This window comes from Silene latifolia, chromosome Y, assembly GCF_048544455.1.
Source record: "Silene latifolia isolate original U9 population chromosome Y, ASM4854445v1, whole genome shotgun sequence".
In the NCBI taxonomy this organism is placed as follows: Eukaryota; Viridiplantae; Streptophyta; class Magnoliopsida; order Caryophyllales; family Caryophyllaceae; genus Silene; species Silene latifolia.
The window spans coordinates 27211595-27235374 of record NC_133538.1 but is presented as its reverse complement, the minus strand read 5'-3'; the positions used below and the strand labels follow the sequence as shown (position 1 = coordinate 27235374).

At 41.1% G+C, this 23780-nt stretch overlaps 1 protein-coding gene across 1 annotated transcript in view; it reads right to left on the bottom strand.

Moving 5' to 3' along the window:
• Positions 1 to 22921, bottom strand: part of LOC141627753 (uncharacterized) — a 33680-nt gene extending 10759 nt beyond the window's left edge. The window contains exons 1-5 of the mRNA XM_074440974.1: positions 22324 to 22921; positions 21828 to 22226; positions 12255 to 12313; positions 11699 to 11976; positions 10726 to 11221 (exon numbers count right to left, since the gene is read on the bottom strand). Of these exons, the coding sequence (XP_074297075.1) occupies positions 10726 to 11221; positions 11699 to 11976; positions 12255 to 12313; positions 21828 to 22226; positions 22324 to 22921 (1830 nt within the window). The remainder of the gene's footprint in view (positions 1 to 10725; positions 11222 to 11698; positions 11977 to 12254; positions 12314 to 21827; positions 22227 to 22323) is intronic.
• Between the last annotated feature and the right edge of the window lie 859 nt (positions 22922 to 23780).

Here is a 23780-nt window from a genome sequence, read left to right as displayed (position 1 = left end):
TGATACCCATCGTTGTGAGTACCAAAAATAAGATTTATAATTTCCTATTAAGACTAACCTAGGCTAGTGGTAAAAAGGTCGAACCACAAGGAGGCGGATGTAAATTCCAGTTGATTTAAATTCAGTCTAAGGTAACAATTGTGGGGGTTGAGTTGAGATGGTCTATAGCTAAGAACAAACAAAGATAATAAACTAAAAAGACGGTTTTAACAGATAAAGAAGGGGTACTAGGATGATCGGTTCATTATAGCTTCTAAGCGGCAAAGAAACTAAGTCGGCCCGAGTCAACACAGGTGAGGCGGAAAATAAAGAGGTCCTCTCGGTCCACTCTTAACAAATAGCATCTTTCGATCTCGCTATAGGTCCCTAATATCACTAAAACTCGACTCGTCCGAAAAGTGACTAATGGTCTAAACTATACCTATCTTTCGATCTTAGCACAGTTTAGTCGATTCAATTGATGGTCTAACAGACTTCCCTATCTTTCGATCTATTGGGTCAGTCACGAAAGGGTATCTAACTGGTAGCATGCATTCGATTCGTTAAATACAACATTAAAATCAATTTAAACGAAAGGTAACCTCACGAGGTCAGTCGATCGACCGGGTAAGGTGGTCGATCGACCAACACGCGGGTTCAGGCCGTGTATAATCTAATGCCGCCTATGCTATAATGAACCGATGAATTGAAATAGGGCAGAAGAATACCGAGAGTAGCAGAAGAATGATTAAGAGTAAGAGCGAAAATTCCAATGCTTACAATATTCCAAACCCTAATTCTTCCTAAAACCGTATGTAAACTTAATGCAGAACTGATTGAATAAAACTTAGGTAAAAACTTAATGATAGACTTGATGTTTTTAGGTTACGTTATATAGAAATTAACGTAACTTCTTATTTTCTAAACCTAGCATCATGGGCTTGCGCTTCCTCAGTCTTCTAATTCTCGTCTGAAATAGCAGTTGGGTCGATCGACTGATAGGACTGGTCGATCGACTGGTCCTCAGCAAACAGTAGCTTCTGGAACCCGATAGTTGGTCGATCGACTGATAGAGATGGTCGATCGACTGATAGAGATGGTCGATCGACTGGATGAGCTGCTACTTGCTTCTTATAAACTCATGGATTTTTCTTTTGGGTCTAGGATTGCGCACCAAGCTCGTTCCTTAAGTGATTCCTTTACGTCATTTGCAATGCAGGATACTCGGGGACGGATTTAGCTCGATTTCCGCTGGATTCTTCACATTTCTGCAATAATGTGCAAAAATACGGAAGTAGACGGAAATAGGGAGAAATGTAGCATGAACTACATGAATGAGCTCTGAAATGCGTGTAAAATGGGATGTAAAACATCATATAAAAGACACGCATCAAACTTCCCCAAACCGAACCCTTGCTTGTCCCCAAGCAATAACTAGACTCGATCTAATTATCTAATGGAACGAGTTCAATCTCAGAGCGAAATGCAACCTGTTAAGCCTAAACCAAGTTTAATGCACAACCAACAATCAACTAGCAAATGAATCATGCAAACGAGTTATGTAGTCGTTAAAAACATGCTGAACCGCCAACTATAGAGACTTATCAAATTGGACTCTCACGGGTCGCTCAAATCACTCAATAAGTACAGGTGAATATATGTAAGATAGAAAGAATTAATTTTGTAGAGACTCTCACCTAACTACGACCTATGAAGACATGCCAGCAATAAAATATGAAAGAAATCTCTATGACCGTACATATGCATTCCAGCCAAACAGATGACCAATGACACATGCCGAGGTATATATGGGATATGTGAGGTATGGGTAAGAAGAGGCAAAACAATTATGGGAAAGTGGAGGTACAGGTGATCAAGCTAGTACCAAGACGGAACCAAATGGCAACATCCAACTTCTTGCTCATAATCAAACGAACCGGTGCTATAGCAAGCACAAAACTCACAATCTCCAAAATACTAAATCAATAAACTCCCCATAGGGTATAAATGAACCATGGGAGCAAAAATCGCCAAAAGATAAGGATTAAATTATGCGAATTGATTTCTTTCTCGGATCTTCAGTCGATCGACTATAATTGGCAGTCGATCGACTGCTTTGAACAAGATCTGAACTCTTTTTTCTTTTTCTTTTTCTTTTTCGAATCTTTTCTCATTTTTTTTCTTTTCACTTTGTTTATTTCCCTCCTTTATTTCATCTTCCCAATAACGTCTCAACAGAGCATATGCCACCAAAAATGAGTTTATGGGCAAAATGAATAAAGGGAAACCTCTACCACATGTGTCAACAAACCACAAACCAAATGCATATAGGTATTAAGTAGATCAAGTTCATATTTATGCAAATTAAGGAAACATGTCTCATAAGGAGTACTACTCACATTCCTAAATGAACTGGTCATTGATGTCACCAGCTATAGGCTCTAAAACTCAGAAATATGATGTAGCTTGCCAATTTTCTAAGTCAAGTCTCAAGTCCAGCAAGTAATTCAACGAGAACTCGTAGGTATGCATAAACGATTCTACTAATAACATGTTAATCTAGCAAGGCTCAGGCAAAACAGGTGCAAATGCAAAATCATCATGGAAATACTACCGTTCCGACTCGACCTGTATGCTAAAATAAACGTGCATTTTTTTGGAAATTTTTGAAATTTGTCAATTTTTTTGAATTATATGGATGAAATGAAATAAACAATGCAAAACAGAATTAAACGTGAATGCAAGCAAATGATATGCGACGCAAAACCCTTCCCCAAACCAAATCGCACAATGTCCCCATTGTGCAAAATCATATAATGAAGAAAAGAGAAATGGGAATTTGCGAGAAAGGAAATAAAATATGACATGAGGTAAAGAAATCGAGAACTCACAAGACTTAAAGAAGGGAAACCTCCCCAAACCAGGCGTGAGCTAGGGGTTTCAGAGAGCAGATGCTACTAATAAGTACCTGAAAGACATAAGATACCACACATAAGACTGAGCAAAACAATTTTGAAGCGGTAAGATTGTGCACAAATGAGAAAATCAGAAGAAATAAATAAATTGGACGGAAAATAAAGTGGAGTAGGAAACTCCCTTAAGTCCGCATATCGACCAAACACAGCAGGGGAGAGGTTGTGAATAAGTACAGCAGCAGCAGCGGTCGATCGACCACTTAACCCAGTCGATCGACCAGGTAAACATGAACAGTGTCTCCTGAATCCTCCTCTGTCGCTGCGCTTGAGGCTCTTACTGCGAGATTTGACAAGTATGAACTAGGAGGAGCTTCTAAAGGTGGGATGTACCAAGTGAATGCTGTGTCAGATGGTCCTTTCGTCTGTGAAAGATGTGGAGCGGAGGGACATGTCTCGAAAATCTGCCCTAGTCCCTTTGAGTCTTGTGCTGCCTTTCAACACTATAGGCAGACCAACACCTATTATGAGCCGAATACCCATCCAAAATTGAGTTGGAGGAGCCAGAATGTCCTGAACCCAACTCAAGCTCCGCCGCAGCGGCAACCCTATGTGCCCCCTCATCAAAAGCAACAACAATATCAGAAACCTCCCTATGTGCCGCATCAGCAACAATCGCAGAATTCTGAATTTTCCGAGCTTAAGAACCTGTTGCTAAAGGAGTCCCAAGCAAGAGAGGCCGGGATGAAGCTACTAGAGAGCCAAATTGCTCAATTAGCTAGCAAAAGCAACACTCGAGCTCCCGGACACTTGCCGACCCAAACTGACCAAAAGGAGACCTTAAATGCCATCACTTTGAGGAGCGGGTCCACCATTGATGGTCCTGCCATAGTCGAGGACGCTGTTGAAAAAGATGAACCGGAAACAAGTCAAAAGAAAGCTTCAACGAATAAATCAAAGAAACAGCCGTCTACCAGGTATATCAGTCGATCGACTGATATACCTAGTCGATCGATCGAAGCACGGGTTCAGAGCTTGAATCAGACATCTCATCGATCGGCGAGGACAAAGTGGTCGATCAATCGAGATCGCTAACGATCGAGGAATTTCGTCCTTTAATGCCAAATAATCGAGACCACTTGTTTGGGTACCACGATCCCGAAAACTTTAGGACAAGACCCGAAAGTGTCGATGGGTGATCCGGTCCCAAAGTTCGACCCAATGACGGTTAATGGTTCTCATTTGAGACGGTCTGAGGAAGGGTCAAGCTTCAACAAAGAGAAGGTGACGGACTTTCAGCCTAAGTCCAAGGATGCCGGCGCGCGTGATTTGGAGGAGAGGGCTAAGGTACTTCTTACAGCCCCTTACCCGGAGAGGCTAGTACCGACCAAGGAACAGGTATCTTTCATCAAATTTGAAAAAGTTATCCGTAGCCTGAATGTACAAGTCCCCTTCCTTGAGTTAGTAAACCAAGTAACCGCTTATACTAAATTTATGAAACAACTTTTGTCTAAGAAGCGGTCACTTGAAACAAAGATGCACTGTCGTCGCACTTACTAAGGAGTCTTGCTCCTATCTGTCTCACACTGCACCCCTTAAGTTAGAGGACCCGGGCAGTTTTTATGTTCCTTGCAACATAGGTACCTTCTCAATTGAGAAGGCATTGTGTGATTTAGGGGCTAGTATAAGTGTCATGCCCTTGAGTCTAGCTAGGAAGCTTAAGTTGACCCGGTTTGCTATCACAAACATGACAGTTAGATGGCCGACCGATCTGCGGTCGAGCCTATAGGAGTCCTAGAGGACATACCCGTCCAAATAGGGAAGTTTTTCTTCCCTGTTGACTTTGTTGTCCTTGACATGCCTGAGGATGCCCATATACCGATCATCCTAGGTAGGCCGTTTATGCACACCGCCGGGGTGCGATTATTGACGTAGGCTCTGGAACTTTGACCTTCAAAGTTGGGAAACATTCTATCATTTTTGCCCAACCTGCTAAAAAGAAGAACCCCATGTGGCCTGTTACTTGTAACACGGTTTCTGAAAAGAAATCGTACTTTGTGCTTCCTGAATTGCCTGTCTCTATTACTACTCCTGTGCTAACCCCTCCGCCCCATATTGGGAGCAGAAAGGAGGAAGAATCTGTTGTTTTAGACATTGCAGGAGCTGGTTTGGGGAAGGATGAGCTGCAGGTCACTCTAGCTGCGACAAAGCCTATCATTCAAAGAGGAGGTCTTGGTTGCCTGAGCTATGGAATTGATGAGATAGTTGATGACGAGCCAGTCAAAGCAAAGGAGTCCGACTTGGATTCCGATGAGTCCAAAGCGACTCTTGACTGGGGAGATGATGAGAATGCTGATCCGTTGAGCCATACGGATGTGGAGGCTAAGAAGGGTGCAGCCGTTCAGATTAGCACCATTGAGGCTACCTCGAGTAGCCAGAAGCCGACGAAGTGGGCCATACCTTGGCCTTTCTTGATCAACTACTAGTTGATCAAAAGCTTTTCAAACATTTTTTTTGTTTTGCTAAAACAATTTTCATTGCTTGTTGTGTGCGCGAAAACTTCGCATTTTTATTTCGCTTGTTTAGGATTTTAAGTACTTTAGACTTTATTCTGGGTTTTGCGCAATTTTGGGCGCGTATTATTGTGCACTTGCAGGTATTTAGAGCTTGTTAGCTCAAATCATTGAGCAATTACGAAGAAATATGAGGTTGCAAAGAAGATGTTTTGATCGATCGATCTGGTTCCGATGGTCGATCGACTGATCCGCAGTTCCAGGAGACACTGTTCATGTTTACCTGGTCGTCGATCGATCGGGTTAAGTGGTCGATCGACCGCCTCTTCTTTGTACTTATTCACGACCTCTCCCCTGCTGTGTTTGGTCGATATGCGGACTTAAGGGAGTTTCCTACTCCACTTTATTTTCCGTCCAATTTATTTATTTCTTCTGATTTTCTCATTTGTGCACAATCTTACCGCTTCAAAATTGTTTTCCTCAGTCTTATGCGTGGTATCTTCTGTCTTTCAGGTACTTATTAGTAGCATCTGCCACTCGAAACCCCTAGCTCACGTTGGTTTGGGGAGGTTTCCCTTGCTGCGCTTAAGTCTTGGGAGTTCCTGATTTCTTTACCTCATGTCATATTTTATTTCCTTTCTCGCAAATTCCCATTTCTCTTTTCTTCATTATATGATTTTGCACAATGGGGACATTGTGCAATTTGGTTTGGGGAAGGGTTTTGCGTCGCATATCATTTGCTTGCATTCACGTTTAATTCTGTTTTGCATTGTTTATTTCATTTCATCCATACATACTAAATTCAAAAAAATTGAAAAATTTCAAAATTTTCCAAAAAATGCACGTTTATTTTAGCATATAGGTCGAGTCGGAACGGTACTATTTCCATGATGATATTGCATTTGCACCTGTTTTGCCTGAGCCTTGCTAGATTAACATGTTATTAGTAGAATCATATATATCTACGAGTTTTCATTAAATTTCTTGCTGAAATTGAGACTTGACTTTGATTTTTGGCAAACTACATCATTTTCTGAGTTTAGAGCCTATAACTGGTGACATTCATGACCAGTTTATCTAGGAATGTGAGTAGTACTCCTTATGAGACATGTTTCCTTAATTTGCATAAATATGAACTTGATCTACTTAATACCTATATGCATTCGGTTTGTGGTTTGTTGACACATGTGGTAGAGGTTTCCCTTTATTCATTTTGCCCATAAGCTCCACACTGCCAAAAATATCCCTTTTTGTCCCATTTACTACATCCTATATTTAGCCTGTCCTTTGTCAAGCTAGTAGTCTGTGTTCTTGGGGTTGTTACTCATTTTTGGTGGCATATGCTCTGTTGAGACGTTATTGGGAAGATGAAATAAAGGAGGGAAAGAAACAAAGTGAAAAGAAGAAAAAAAAAAGGATGAGAAAAGATTCGAAAAAGAAAAAGAAAAGAGAAAAAAAAAGAGAGTTCTGTACTGTTCAAGGCAGTCGATCGACTGCCAATTATAGTCGATCGACTGAAGATCCGAGAAAGAAATCAATTCGCATAATTTAATCCTTATCTTTTGGCGATTTTTGCTCCCATGGTTCATTTATACCCTATGGGGAGTTTATTGATTTAGTATTTTGGAGATTGTGAGTTTTGTGCTTGCTATAGCACCGGTTCGTTTGATTATGAGCAAGAAGTTGGATGTTGCCATTTGGTTCCGTCTTGGTACTAGCTTGATCACCTGTACCTCCACTTTCCCATAAATGCTTTGCCTCTTCTTACCCATACCTCACATATCCCATATATACCTCGACATGTGTCATTGGTCATCTGTTTGGTTGGAATGCATATATACGGTCATAGAGATTTATTTCATATTTTATTGCTGGCATGTCTTCATAGGTCATAGTTAGGTAAGAGTCACTATAAAATTAATTCTTTCTATCTTACAAATATTCACCTGTATTTATTGAGTGATTTGAGCGACCCGCGAGAGTCCAATTTGATAAGTCTCCATAGTTAACGGTTCATCATATTTTTAACGACTGTATAATTCGTTTGTATGATTCACATTACTAATTGATTGTTGGTTATGCATTAAATTGGTTTAGGTTTAACAGTTTGCATTTCGCTCTGAGATTGAACTCGTTCCATTAGATAATTAGATCGAGTCTAGTTCTTGCTTGGGGACAAGCAAGGTTTTGGTTTGGGGAAGTTTGATGCGTGTCTTTTATATGATGTTTTACATCCCATTTTACACGCATTTCAGAGCTCATTCATGTAGTTTATGATGTATTTCTCTCTATTTCCGTCTACTTCCGTATTTTTGTACATTATTGTAGAAATGTGAAGAATCCAGCGGAAATCGAGCTAAATCCGTCCCCGAGTATCTTTCATTGCATGTGACGAGAAGTATTCGCTTAAGGAACGAGCCTGGTGCGCAATTCAAGGCCCAAAAGACAAATCCACGAGTTTATAAGAGGCAAGTAGCAGCTCATCCAGTCGATCGACCATCACCCTCAGTCGATCGACCAACTATCGGGTTCCAGAAGCTACTGTTTGCTGATAACCAGTCGATCGACCAGTCCTATCAGTCGATCGACCCAACTGCTATTTCAGACGAGAATTAGAAGACTGAGGAAGCGCAAGCCCATGATGCTAGGTTTAGGAAATAAGAAGTTACGTTACTTTCTATATAACGTAACCGAGAAACTTTCAGTTATCATCAAGTCTATTATTAAGTTTTTACCTAAGTTTTATTCAATCAGTTTGACATTAAGTTTACATACGGTCTTAGGAAGAATTAGGGTTTGGAATATTGTAAGCATTGGAATTTTCGCTTTTGTTCTTAATCATTCTTCTGCTATTCTCGGTATTCTTCTGCCCTATTTCAATTCATCTATTTCGTTATTAGATTAGAATTGCTAGTAGCTTCCCGAAACCATCTTTATTGTTGCATGTTAATTGTTTGCCTTATCGCTTTAATTATGAATTCAATTCTTTTACGCCCTAGTATTATTGTTAGTATCACTTTCAGCATGAGTAGCTAAATAGTTTGTGCTAGGATGTAGGCGAATTGTAGCATAGGCGGCATTAGATTTTACACGACCTGAACCCGCGTGTTGGTCGATCGACCACCTTACCCGGTCGATCGACTGACCTCGTGAGGTTACCTTTCGTTTTAATTGATTTTAATGTTGTATTTAACGAATCGAATGGATGCGACCAGTTAGATACCCATTCGTGATTGACCCAATAGATCGAAAGATAGGGAAGTCTGTTAGACCATCAATTGAATCGACTAAACTGTGCTAAGATCGAAAGATAGGTATAGTTTAGATCATTAGTCACTTTTCAGGACGAGAGTCAGTTTTAGTGATATTAGGGACCTATAGCGAGATCGAAAGATGCTATTTGTTAAGAGTGGACCGAGAGGACCTCTTTATTTCCCGCCTCACCTGTGTTGACTCAGACCGACTTTGTTTGCTGCCGCCGAAGCTATAATGAACCGATTATCCTAGTACCCCTTCTTTATCTGTTAAACCGTCTTTTTAGTTTATTATCTTTATTTGTTCATTAGCTATAGACCATCTCAACTCAACCCCCACAATTGTTAGCTTAGACTGAATTTAAATCAACTGGAATTTACATCTGCCTCCTTGTGGTTCGACCCTGTTACCACTAGCCTAGGTTAGTCTTAATAGGAAATTATAAATCTTATTTTTGGTAATCACAACGACGGGTATCAAATTAAACATGGGAGCATAAATCATAACATACAGTCTTTTCATTTTCCGCATATGATTTTTTTCTTCTTCTTTTTTTTTTCCATATTTCTTTTCGGATTTCTCTTTTCTTTTTTTTTCCTTTTGTTTTTTCATTTTTCTTCACTTCTTTTTCAATATTTCTCCTTCATTTCCTTCACCCATCCATCTCATGAAAAGATATAATAACCAACTGCAAATCAACACATTCCCAACATTGCTACCATTACTAGCTCGGCTAGGGTAGGAAAAATATGGATTGTAGCTAAATAGGGACAAAATGGGCAATTTGGCTATGTGGAGCTCATGGGTAAAATAAAATAAAGGGGTTGCCTCTCCAAACATGTGTCACCAACCACAGACCCGAATGCATACAGGTACTAAGTAGACTAAACTCATGCTTATGCAATTTGATGTTACATGCCTTATAAGGAGTAACTACTCACCTCCTACATGAACTGGTCATGGATGACACCAGTTATAAAGCTCTAAACCTCACAAAGATATTGTAGTTTGCCAAAATTTCAAGTCAAGTCTACTTGTTCAACGAGTTTTGAAACGAAATTCGAGAAATTGCAAAGGCTGTTGCTAAAAGATGTGAAATAAAGCAAGGCTTAAGCAAAAAGACAGTTATCAGCAATGAAAAACTCCCATCAGACTCAACCTAAAATGCAAAAATAAACATGATTTTTTTTCTTGAATTTTGAAATTTTCCAATTTTTTATGAGATTTTTTATTTTTATGAAATAAAATACAATGCAAACGTAAGTAAACGTGGTAACAAAATGCGGTAAAAACAACATGCAGACACGATATGGATGCAAATCCTCCCCAAACCAAACTGTACAATGTCCCCATTGTACAAAGTAAAGGAAAAGAGATGCAAACTAAAGAGAGAGAGAGTCGAAAACTTACAAAAGCGTGCAGACCACGGACCTCCCCAAACCGAACCAGATAGAGAGGTTAGTAGGGCTTTCGATCGACAAAGGATCAGGTCGATCGAGAAGAACACGGTACTCGATCGAGACAAGTAACACTCGATCGAGGCTTTTAGCGGTTCATAAACTCGATCGAACAAATAGGATCTCGATCAAGAGCTTTGAAGGCGTAGGACCACTCGATCGAGCAAGAAGGCTACTCGATCGAGGGCTGTTGCATCAGTAAGCAACAGTACGGTACCTGTGCTGTACCAAAAACGCAAAAATTCTATTAAAATTGTTCAAACGCACACCAAACAGAAATAAAGAAAGTTAAATGTTCGAAAAACAAATACAACAATTTACAATCGGGTTGCCTCCCGATAAGCGCAGGTTTATAAGGTCCCGCATGACCTATAAGCGTCAAACATCACTCTCTGCCATCGCGTCGAAAAAGAGAACTTCGACGCGTCCAATCACAGCATCAGCCCCATAATAATGCTTCACAAGATGACCATTAACTTTGAAGCGATTCCCGTCGGAGTCCTCTAACTCAACTGATCCAAATTTAGTGACGCCAGTCACCGTGTACGGACCACTCCACCGGACTTGACTTACCAGAAATAGTCTCAACCGGGCATTAAACAGTAACACCTTTTGCCCAACATGGAACTCACGGGGTACAATCCTCTTATCGTGCCAACGCTTAGTCTTCTCCTTATAAATTCGGGAGCTATCATAAGCGTTCAGCCGAAACTCCTCCAGCGCATCTAGCTGCAATAAACGCTTCTCACCACACAAGTCAGCATCATAATTAAGCTGGCGGATAGCCCACCAAGCTTTATGTTCTAGCTCAACAGGAAGATGACAAGACTTTCCATACACTAAACGATACGGTGAAGCACCGATTGGTGTCTTTAAAGCCGTCCTATAAGCCCACAACGTGTCCTCTAGTTTAGCACTCCAGTCTTTCCGTGATTTAGAAACTACTTTGCTTAATATCTCTTTTAATTCCCTATTAGAGACCTCAACCTGTCCGCTAGTCTGAGGGTGATACACCAAACCCCTACGATGTTTGACACCATATTTAGACAGCAAAGCAGTCAACTGTTGTTCTCTAAAATGCATACCCCTATCGCTAATGACGACCCTAGGGACACCAAAACGGGGAAAAATAATCTTACGAAATAGCTTAATCACGGTCCTGGCATCACAATTGGGAGTGGCAATTGCCTCCACCCACTTAGACACATAGTCTACAGCTACCAGAATATACCTGTTACCCTGGCTAGACGGGAATGGCCCTTGATAATCGATGCCCCATACATCGAAAATCTCAACCTCTAGGATGCCGTTCTGAGGCATCTCATGTCTCTTGGAAATGTTTCCCGTTCTCTGACAAGCATCACAGCTAGCAACAAAAGTTTTAGTGTCAGCGAAAAGAGTTGGCCAATAAAAACCTGACTGCAATACCTTAGCCACGGTACCTGATGGACCATGGTGTCCTCCACAAGGAGCCGAATGGCAGCCTTCTGGGATAGCTTTGGTCTACCACTGCGGAATACACCGTCTGTAGAGTCCGTCTGCACATTCCTTAAATAAATAAGGGTCATCCCAGAAATATTGCCGTGCATCGTGTAAGAATCTCTTGCGCTGCTGATGAGATAAATCTGGCGGCAGTGCCTGACTAACAGCAAAGTTAGCATAGTCTGCAAACCAAGGTTCAGCACCATCCTTAGAATTTACAGAGGTCACAGAAAAAACATCAACAGAAAATAAAGAGTCGTCAGCGAAAGAATCATTAATAGGAAGAGAATCCTCCCCCTCCTGTTGCGTCAGACACGACAGATGGTCGGCTATGACATTTTCTGCTCCCTTCTTATCCTTAATCTCCAAGTCAAACTCCTGTAAAAGGAGTATCCATCTCAAGAACGGGCTTAGCTTCCTTCTTGTTCAGAAGGTGTTTCAGCGCTGCATGATCTGTAAAAATAATAACTTTAGAACCCAACAAATACGATCTAAACTTATCTAACGCATAAACAACAGCTAAAAGCTCCTTCTCCGTGGTAGCATATTTCACTTGAGTCTCATCCAGTGTTCGGCTCGCATAATAAATCGCACTCAGCGCTTTGTCTTTTCGTTGGCCTAGCACCGCTCCTAGTGCATAATCACTGGCATCGCACATAATCTCGAAAGGCAGCTTCCAATCTAGAGGCTGGATAATGGGTGCAGAGACCAAAGCCTGCTTCAAAGTGTTAAAAGCAAAAAGACATTCATCATTAAAATCAAAAGGAGCATCCTTTAAAAGCAACTGTGTAAGCGGTCGAGCAATCTTTAAGAAGTCCTTGATAAACCGACAATAAAAGCCAGCGTGACCAAGGAAACTTCTCACCCCCTTAACATTAACTGGAGGGGGTAATTGCTCGATTACTTGCACCTTTGCTCTGTCTACCTCAATACCCCTGTTGGAGACTAGGTGCCCAAGGACAACGCCCTCATTTACCATAAAATGGCACTTCTCCCAGTTTAGCACTAGATTAACCTCAATACATCGCTGCAAAACTTTATCAAGGTTAGCTAAACAATTATCAAAGTCATTCCCATAGACACTGAAGTCGTCCATAAAGACTTCCATGATAGACTCGATATACTCAGAAAAGATCCCCATCATACACCTCTGAAAGGTGGCAGGGGCATTATGTTGGGGTTGGTGTCCTTAACAGTTAGTGCAAGGACTTATAAACCTCTAAAAGGATCAAAGGGCATACTTTGGTATTATTATCAGTTGATCCACGTTTATCAATAACGGTTGGCTTGCTAGATAAGTTTGACGTTATTGTCATACAGATGGCGGTGATCAACTGGTCCCTAAAAGTCACACCTATAGGATACGTTCGAGAGATGTGACGGTATGAAAATACTGTCATGTAGATGCCAATATTGACTAACCAGTTAGTCCGAGTTATTTGACTAGTAATTAGTCAAATATGTGATGTTGAGATATTATATTTAATACGGATTAAATATCATGGGCTAAGGCGAATTAACTTGATTAATTCGTAAAATTAAATATAAGCGTTTTATATTTAATTAAATGTATATTGAATATAATTATACAATACTGTTTTGTCGGACACGTATTAATAATTGACTAACCCGTATTATTAGTCGATGCCTTAATTTCCGATAACCGATAACAGATTTATAATCGACGCGTCATATACATTTTAGCGATTTTGCGAACCAGACCATGAGCCAAGACTAAAAGGAAGTGGAAGCCCACTTCCCTAGGTAGCCCATGGCCGGCCGAGTGAGAGGGAACAAAAGGGAGGGTTTCTCCTCCCTTCCGACCTTATCAAAACATTTGTAAAAATTTTAGGGTTTTGGAGACAGTTTCTCTCTGAAACCTAGATCTCACATCTCGAAAACCTCACATCAGTTCTCCCAATATTGCAAGGCAATCGGAGAACACCATCTAGCCAAGGGCATATCTCGGACAAGTCTTGGGTGCAACAATTAGGAGGGAATCTCGTTTGATTTCTGTTCTTTACGCCGTGCATCATAAGGACCCGAGGTTATTTCTTGTTCCTTATCGTTTCTATTGTATTTATGTTTTATGACTATAATCACATGTTTAAATTTACGTTATAGTCCTAAATTTAAAGGGTAGTATACGGATATTAACCCACAAGTGGTATCAGAGCGAGGCCACGTGAATTTTTCATGTGTTTTTCATAAAACGTTTTTGAAACGATGATTTTGCTTTGAAAACCGTGTCTAGTATACACGGCAGTTTTTTTTTAAAACCGTGTCATGTATTACACGGTAATTTCATGTTCTTTTTCGATTTGGTTTTTGCATATTGTTGTTTTATACAGAGATTATAACAATATGTCATGTTTTGTCAATTGTCAAATTTGTTTTAATGCTTTTTTGATCGAATTTGCAATTGATTTTGTCTTGAAATATGTTTTCACGAGGGTTTTGAATTTTCCAGAGACTTTTGCACTCGATCGACCAAGTTTTCAATCGATCGAGTGGCTTTTCTGTATATTTTTTTGCTCGATCGAGTCCCTGCTTTGTATTTCGATCGACCCATTCAAAACCTTTTGCTCGATCGAGTCCTTCGTACTCGATCGACCTTTCAAAACCCCCGCTCGATCGAGTTGTCCTCGCACTCGATCGAGCAGATTTCTTGATATAGGTACTCGATCGACCTACGGGTTAGTCGATCGAGTACTCCCCGATTAGCATACCCCTCGATCGACTTGCGGTTGATCGATCGAGCCCTTTTGTTCCTCGATCGAGCACTTGTGTCCATGGATCGAGGGATTTCATCTTTAATGACTTTGAAAATTTGTTTCTTTTGATTTAAATTTTCTTTTGGCTTAGATATGTACTTTATACGGATATAGTACACTCGCTTAATAGTGAATTGATTCACTCACGTACCATATAGTTGTTTTAAAGCGTCTTTAAAATGACGGATTATAATGGATTAAAATTAAATGATAGAAGCGGTTTTATCACATGAATTTTAATCATTAAAAGGTGGTTTGGATAAATTTAACATAATTACGGAATTATGTCACGAATGAATTTGTTTTTAGTTGATGCATTTTTATTTATCGTTAATTTATGAATGCCGTGAATGCCTTTTAATTACGTATTTAATTTTTACAAACGGTTGTAACTTAGTGTGGCCTTAGTAGAACGTGTTACCGTAATGATGGAACACGGTCTTGGTTGTATTTTGAGATCTTGTATCTCCGTTTTGGATTTTTCACTTGTAATTACAGTTTTAATTAGATTGTAAATAGGTTTATATTTTGTAATTATACATTTGTAATTTTTGAGAAGACCAAAGATGGAGACCAGATGCTCACTCCCGCTACTTGGATCAAGATGGAACATCAAGACAAGCTTTTCGGGTCCAACGGTGGATTCCAAAGTTGTATTATGTTCTTTTACTAGGATAGGCCACACTAGGAAATTTTTATTTACGTTTTGCATTACTTTATTTATTCATTGTTACGATAATTTGCATCATTTTCCGCCTAAAAACCAAACCACCTAATTATTGCATGAAAACTGACACATATAGAGGTCACGAGTTAGTTTTCATTGACATTCTCATGTCACACGTTTTAAGCCATCATCCAAATAAATTCATTCACGACAGACGCTAGTTATTCGTTCACTTAAAATGAATTATAATTTAGTTGATGGGATCTTCCTCGTATAAACTAAAATTGAGAACGGTCTTTATAGGTCAAACTCCAATGAGTCCCTTCTTCGTCGGTAGGCATACTATGACCCCTTCTACGTCGGGTAAGTTGGAACCAATTGACCTATTTTATCTCAACACTATGGTCACTCGTACGATCCTGTGATCATGGTGGACTATAGATAGGATTTAAGGAAATCTATCGACCAAGAGTTCTTACGGAAGAATTAGCTAATCAGTTGGCTTATCAATTTCTTGAAATTGAGTCTTGGGATCACTTGTATCATTCTTGAGGGAGATCAATTATGCAAGTGCAAGAGTCTACATGTTTAAAATGAATTTTAAAATAGACTTAAATCACCTCGATGAGTTGCTTATTTCGTTTTGTTTTTCTTCTTTTTCAGTGTAGATCACGTATTAAATCGCTAAACAACAAATGGTGGTTCAAGTGATAACCCAATGCCAAGTGCCACATTGGACCGTGAGTCCTGGCTTAGGATCTTCATGAGTCGGATGAATCGGTCTACTCGGATCAAGAATGACGGATCCAACGCTGGATCGGGAGGCGGCATTACGGAATGCTGCCGCTGACGGAAAGCTCGGATATCCGCTTGAGCCCATGCCGTTAAAACCCAGGCCCCACGGTGGAATAAACGAGATCGACAAGTATAACGATTTCGCTTTAGAAGCGGGTGCGGTAAAGAACGTACTTATTTTTGCAATGGAACCCAATTTGCAGAAACGCTTCATAGCCCATGGTGCAAACAAGATTTTCACCACGCTCACTAAGGAATTCTCGAAAGCACCGAGAATCGTGACCTATGAGCATACCACTCGCTTCTTTGATGCGAGACTCCAGAAGGGCCAACCGGTTAGCCCACACATTCTCAGCATGATTGAGAATGTCGAGAAACTGGAGACCTTTAACTGTAACATCAGCGAGAATATTGTTATCGACCGTATTCTTCACTCACTCCACGATGGTTATTCGCAATTGAGAGCGAATTACTATATGAATGATTTGAAGAAAACTCCCCATGAACTGCACTCCCTCCTCGTACATACCGAGAAGGACATGAAGTTCAGTGGGAGTTCGAAACAGGATATTCTCGTTGTGTCAAACAAAGGGAAAGGTAAGGGCAAAGCTCCGTGCAAACCTAACGATGAGGTAAGGCGAAGTTCAAGAAGTCGGGTTCGGGGAAGAGTGGTCCTGGTGAGGCGAGTAACTCATCGAGCATGACAAAGAGCAAGAGTGAAAACATGGAATGCCATCATTGCCACAAGACGGGGCATTGGAGACGCACATGTCCTGTTTATCATGAGGACTTAAAGGCAGGTCGTGTTAAACCTGTTGGTATGTCTTCTCTCTCTTCTACTTTTATTCATATGATTGAGATTAACCACGCAAGTTACGGAACTTGGGTACTTGATACTGGTTGTGGTTCTCATCTGTGTAATCATGTGCAGGGGCTCCGAAACATCGAACCCCTCGTAAAGGGTGAGGTGGACTGCGTGTTGGGAATGGAGCAAGAGTAGTTTGCCATCTCCAAGGGGACATATGTGATCCGACTTCCAAGCGGATTTGAGTTGTCATTATATGATCGCTATTATGTACCTAGTCTTTCCAAAAACATTATTTCAGTTTCTGCGCTTGATAAACTTGGTTTTTCATTTGTAATAGAAAACAATGCTTGCATTTTCTCATTACACGATATGATTTACGGCAAGGCAGTTTCCATGAACGGAATTTATGTTTTAGATCAGACCTCGGAAATATTACACGTAATGAATAAAAAGTTAAAGGTTGGTGACAAAGATCAAACGTATCTATGGCACTGCCGTATGGGACACATTAATGAGAAACGCGTAAAACAGCTCATCAAACATGGAGCTATCTCGGCCTTTGATTTTCAATCATTTGGCACGTGTGAATCATGTCTCATCGGCAAGATGACTCGTATTTCCTTCAAAGGTGTTGGAATGCGCGCTGCTGACCTATTAGGACTCATACACACGGATGTATGTGGTCCTATGTCAATCACCGCACGAGAAGGCTATAGGTATTTCATCACTTTCACGGACGATTTAAGTAGATATGGCTATGTCTACTTAATGAAGCACAAAAGTGAATCCTTTGAGAAATTCAAGGAATACCAAAATAGGTACAAAACAGAACCTATTAGGTAGAAAGATTAAAACACTACGTTCGGATCGTGGTGGCGAGTATCTTTCTCACGAGTTTGATCAACACCTTAAAGACTGTGGGATTGCCTTACAGTTAACTCCACCTGGAACACCTCAGCTGAATGGTGTGTCCGAACGGAGAAATCGAACACTACTTGATATGGTTCGATCCATGATGAGTCACACGGTTTTACCTGATTCATTATGGGGTTATGCTCTTTGTCACCGCTCTAATACTTAACCGAAGTCCGTCTAAAGCTGTTGACAAGACTCCATATGAACTATGGAAGGGAACGGTCCCTAACTTGTCCTTTATACGGGTTTGGGGCTGCGAGGCTTATGTCAAGTGGAGACAGGAGGATAAGCTCGGCCCGCGATCGGTCAAGACACACTTTATAGGTTATCCTAAAGGAACACGTGGTCATTACTTCTATTCGCCAACCGAACAACGTGTTTTTGTTGCGGCTAGTGCGACATTCTTAGAGAAGGAATTTTCGAGAATGCAAAGAGTGATAGAACCTTCGACCTGTCGGAGATTCCAGAACCAAACACCGAGCAACCATTGGAGGAACCTGTTCCTTCAATCCCGGCCATGTGAATATTCTGAGGAACCTAGGAGGTCGGGAAGAGTCTCTATTCCTCCGGACAGATACATTGGTATGGTCGAGGAACATGATATAGATGACGTTCTACTCTTAACGAGTAGTGAACCCGCAACCTATAAAGGTGCCATGACAAGTTCTGACTCAAAGCTATGGCTTGAGGCCATGCAATCCGAGATGGACTCCATGTATGAGAACAACGTGTGGGATCTTGTTGACTTACCTGCTAAGGTTCGTCCCCTTCAATGCAAATGGCTTTACAAGATAAAGCATTATGTGGAAGGTCAAAAAGATATCTACAAAGCACGACTAGTTGCAAAAGGTTTCACCCAAGTGCCAGGTTTGCACTACGATGAGATTTTTGCACCCGTAGTTATGCTGCGTTCCATTCGGATTATCTTAGCGATCGCTGCTTTTCATGACTATGAAATTTGGCAAATGGATGTGAAAACCGCCTTCTTAAACGGCTTTTTGGAGGAAGAGTTGTACATGGTACAACCCGAAGGTTTCATCGATCCTGAACATCCTAAGAAAGTATGCAAGCTTAAGCGTTCCATTTATGGACTTAAGCAAGCATCAAGGAGTTGGAATCATCGCTTCGACCAAGTGATAAAAGAAAATGGATTCACTCGATCAGTCGAGGAACCATGTCTATATATCAAGTCGAGTGGGAGCAAGATTGTCTTCCTAATATTGTATGTTGACGACATACTCCTGATTGGGAATGACATACCTCTCTTAACTTCGGTGAAAGTATGGTTGAAAAACCATTTCCGGATGAAAGATCTGGGAGAGGCACAAAGAATTCTAGGCATCCGTATCTATCGAGATAGATCACGACGGATGTTATCTCTCGATCAGAGTCTTACATAGACAAAGTCCTAGAGAGATTCAAGCATGACTAACTCCAAGAAGGGGTTCCTTCCCATGGCTCCAGGGGTGCATTTGAGCAAGTCTCAGGCACCAGAGACACCGGAAGAGAAAGAGCGCATGACACGGATTCCTTATGCTTCGGCTATAGGATCAATCATGTATGCCATGATATGCACACGTCCGGACGTGGCATATGCATTGAGTATGACAAGTCGATTCAACAAAGCATCCAGGTGAATCACATTGGATGGTTGTCAAGAACATTCTTAAGTACCTACGGAGGACTAAAGATTGGGCATTGACTTATGGATCGAGATGACTCGAAATCTCGACCTGGATTCGTTTTTACTCTTAATGGCGCTACAGTCAGTGGAAGAGTTCCAAGCAAAGTGTTACAAACAGATTCTACGACCGAGTCCGAGTACTATGTTGCGTCTAGACATGTACAACGGAAAGCTCATCTAATCCGGGATTACGTGGAGCAAAAGGAAGTAGTGATAGAAAAGATTGCTATAGATGATAACATAGCGGATCCTCTCACTAAACCATTACGACAAGATAAGCATGAAGGGCACGTTAATTCCATGGGAATTAAACGTGTTCCTAAGTTGTAGTACTCTTTTATGGATCGGATTCATTCTCTCTTGTACTCTATACGACATCATCGTTTTGATATTTTATATATATATATTTTGTTTTTCATGTGGAATTGTACGACAATTTTGAACACCACAAAGTGAAATGAACAAACATCATATCTTGTTAGTCCTTAATTGCCCACATGAGTGATAACTCGCAATTATTTTGTGACGTTGGTTGATGGTGGGTTCAACGAGCCATAAGTCAACCGGTTGATTGACCAATCACAGAGGCGAGTTATACGGATATCTCGTAGGACACCATTGTGACATCGACGTGGAGTCCTAAATGTTTTATAACATTCGTTGCCCGGTCGTGGATTGGACTTCCATGGTGATCCTTAGAGTCGAATCTCTTGACTATCGACTGTCTCTTGAGACTACGACAGATTTTGGGTGACTTTGGTTTCTTTCTCACGGTCATCCGTAACAGGGGGCCAAGTAGATTTTTTCTGGGTCATTTCATGTCGTGCTTAGATCGGCAGGAGTCGAGTTGAAGGAAATATTCAGCCTTTATCATGTACTCGATATTTCTCGGGGCCACTCGAGGAGTCAGAATCGAAATGCATGGCCATGCTCGGATACGGATTCGTTTTATCGGTTAAGTTACTCTCTAGTCGGGGAAACCACTCTAGATACGGATCGATTGTAAAATACGACCTTTGCGGATCCGGATCTGCAAATTGTTTTACATTGAGTGGGAGAAATTTTTAAATGAATATGAGAATCGGTTATCGCACATACACTTGTACGGACAAGTGGGAGTTTGTTGGAGCTTGTGTCCTCCGGTTAGTGCGGATAACGTCATTGCACATACACTTGTACGGACAAGTGGGAGCTTGTTGGGGTTGGTGTCCTTAACTGTTAGTGCAAGGACTTATAAACCTCTAAAAGGATCAAAGGGCATACTTTGGTATTATTATCAGTTGATCCACGTTTATCAATAACGGTTGGCTTGCTAGATAAGTTTGACGTTATTGTCATACGAGATGGCGGTGATCAACTGGTCCCTAAAAGTCACACCTATAGGATACGTTCGAGAGATGTGACGGTATGAAAATACTTTCATGTAGATGCCAAAATTGACTAACCAGTTAGTCCGAGTTATTTGACTAGTAATTAGTCAAATATGTGATGTTGAGATATTATATTTAATACGGATTAAATATCATGGGCTAAGGCGAATTAACTGATTAATTCGTAAAATTAAATATAAGCGTTTTATATTTAATTAAATGTATATTGAATATAATTATACAATACTGTTTTGTCGGACACGTATTAATAATTCAACTAACCCGTATTATTAGCTGATGCCTTAATTTCCGATAACCGATAACAGATTTATAATCGACCGCGTCATATACATTTTAGCGATTTTGCGAACAGACCATGAGCCAAGACTAAAAGGAAGTGGAAGCCCACTTCCCTAGGTAGCCCATGGCCGGCCGAGTGAGAGGGAACAAAAGGGAGGGTTTCTCCTCCCTTCCGACCTTATCAAAACATTTGTAAAAATTTTAGGGTTTTGGAGACAGTTTCTCTCTGAAACCTAGATCTCACATCTCGAAAACCTCACATCAGTTCTCCCAATATTGCAAGGCAATCGGAGAACACCATCTAGCCAAGGGCATATCTCGGACAAGTCTTGGGTGCAACAATTAGGAGGGAATCTCGTTTGATTTCTGTTCTTTACGCCGTGCATCATAAGGACCCGAGGTTATTTCTTGTTCCTTATCGTTTCTATTGTATTTATGTTTTATGACTATAATCACATGTTTAAATTTACGTTATAGTCCTAAATTTAAAGGGTAGTATACGGATATTAACCCACACATTACACAAACCAAAAGGCATTCTGCGATAAGTAAAGACACCCTTCGGACAAGTAAAGGTAGTCTTTTCCTGATCATCTGGATGAATAGGGATCTGACAGAACCCTGAGTACCCATCCAGATAACAGAAAAACTCATGAGAAGCCAATCTCTCTATCATCTGATCAATGAAAGGAAGGGGGAAATGATCTTTCTTGGTGGCGGCATTTAATTGCCGATAATCTATACACATCCGCCACCCGGTCACTAGTCTAGTAGGTATTAGCTCATTATTTTCATTTCGGACAACTGTAGTACCACCTTTATTAGGTACCACCTGAACGGGACTTACCCATTTAGAATTCCCAACTGAATAAACAATACCTGCGTCGAGTAGTTTCATAACCTCAGCCGTCACAACCTCCTCCATCTTCGGATTCGACTTTCGGACCGACCACACTGCGAGGTTTGTGATCATCCTCTAGCTCAATCCTGTGCATGCAGACATCGGGGCTGATGCCCTTAAGGTCATCCAACGAATATCCCATTGCCTTCCTATTCCTCTTAAGAACAGTCAATAAAGCAGTTAACTGTCCGTCGTTGAGCTTAGCGCTCACAATCACTGGAAACTGCTCAGTATCATCAAGAAAGGCATACTTAAGGTGAGAGGGAAGAGCTTTACGCTCGGGGACCTTTACCTCGACTGAGCACAAAGTGTATGCCAAGTTCTCTACCTGTTCCAGCTGAAAGTCAGACAGCTCTATCTCATCTGTAGCAATTCCAAGCAACTCCTCGACATCGTCCTCATCATCTGAAAAATCTGCACACTCATCTAGAAACATCAAAGACTCCTGCGGATCCTTAACTAAGGAATCCGACCAAAACTCGTAAGCAGACTCATCAATAATATCCATAACAAGTATCCTCGATCATCGGTCTAAACAAGGTCTCGGGCAGACTAAACGTAATCACATCATCCCCTACTTCTAGAGTCAAATGCCCGAGTTTGACATCAATAATAGCTCCAGCTGTACACAAAAACGATCTACCCAAAATAATCTGGGTACGGGTATCCTCAGCAATATCTAAAACAATAAAATCCACTGGAATAAAAAATTTTCCTACCTTGACAGGCACATCCTCTAAGATACCTAAGGGCCGTCTAACAGATCTGTCGGCCATCTGTAGGGTGATATTGGTCATTTTTAGGTGACCCAATTTAAGCTTAGAAAAGATAGAATAGGGCATGACACTGACACTGGCTCCAAGGTCACACAGCGCCCTATTTATCACCACATCTCCTATAACATAAGAAATAGAGAAACTACCCGGGTCCTTCAGTTTAGGGGGAGACTTTCCCGAAATTAGACTACTAGACTCTTCCATGAAAGAGATAGTAGCTGTTTCTCCAAATTCCCTCTTACGCGTAATAATATCTTTTATAAATTTTGCGTAAGGAGGTATTTGGGTAATTAGCTCAGCAAAAGGAATGGTTACCTGAATGTTTCTTACCATATCTGCGAATTTGCTGAATTGTCTCTCCGTCTTTGTGTCGCGTAATCGACTCGGGTAAGGGACCTTAACCATAGGAAGTGGGTCCTCTTCTTTCTCTTTACCTTTATCAGTTCTTGACACCCTCGTAGCACAGGAGGGTACCCCACTACGGTCAGCATTGGAATGCGTGTCTGCAGGCTCAGCATCTCTCGATCGAGGCTCAGAAGTGCTCGATCGAGAGCTGTTCTTGCTAACCTCTCTCGATCGACAGGTTTCATTTTGAAGCTTACTCAATCGAGAAGTACCGTCTCTCGATCGAGGGGTTTCTTCCTCAGCATTGGTCGATCGAGAGGTAAGTTCACTCGATCGACCACCCTTCAGCAATTCTTCGTCATTTTGCTGAAAAGTGATCCCTGCCTCGGCGTTTGAACTTTATGGAGTATGTTCTGGTCCATCATAAGTGCGACCACTCCTCAAACTTATTGCATTTACCGGGTCTTCCTCTAAGCACATTGACTCACACTTTTCGAGCAGTTTACGGAAGACATCCGCACCAGATTCCTGCTCAAGATGTTGCGTGTGAATGGCGGCCTTAAGGTTGTACTCGACCTGAACATTGTCAGCATAAACCTCGAGGGAAGAGCCTCCTTGCCTAAACTTCCGATAGGCTAGAACGCTCTCGGACGTAGCCATGCATGAAATGGGATTGTGTCCCCATTCGCCACATCTTCCACAAATTACCTCCATAGCTGAACTATAACCTGTAAGCACAGAAAACACTCGGGCCAAGAATGAGAACTGTCTCAAGGAATAAATTCCCTGAGACAAAAGACAAACAAAGGAACTATAAAATTGCACCGTCTCCCCGGCAACGGCACCA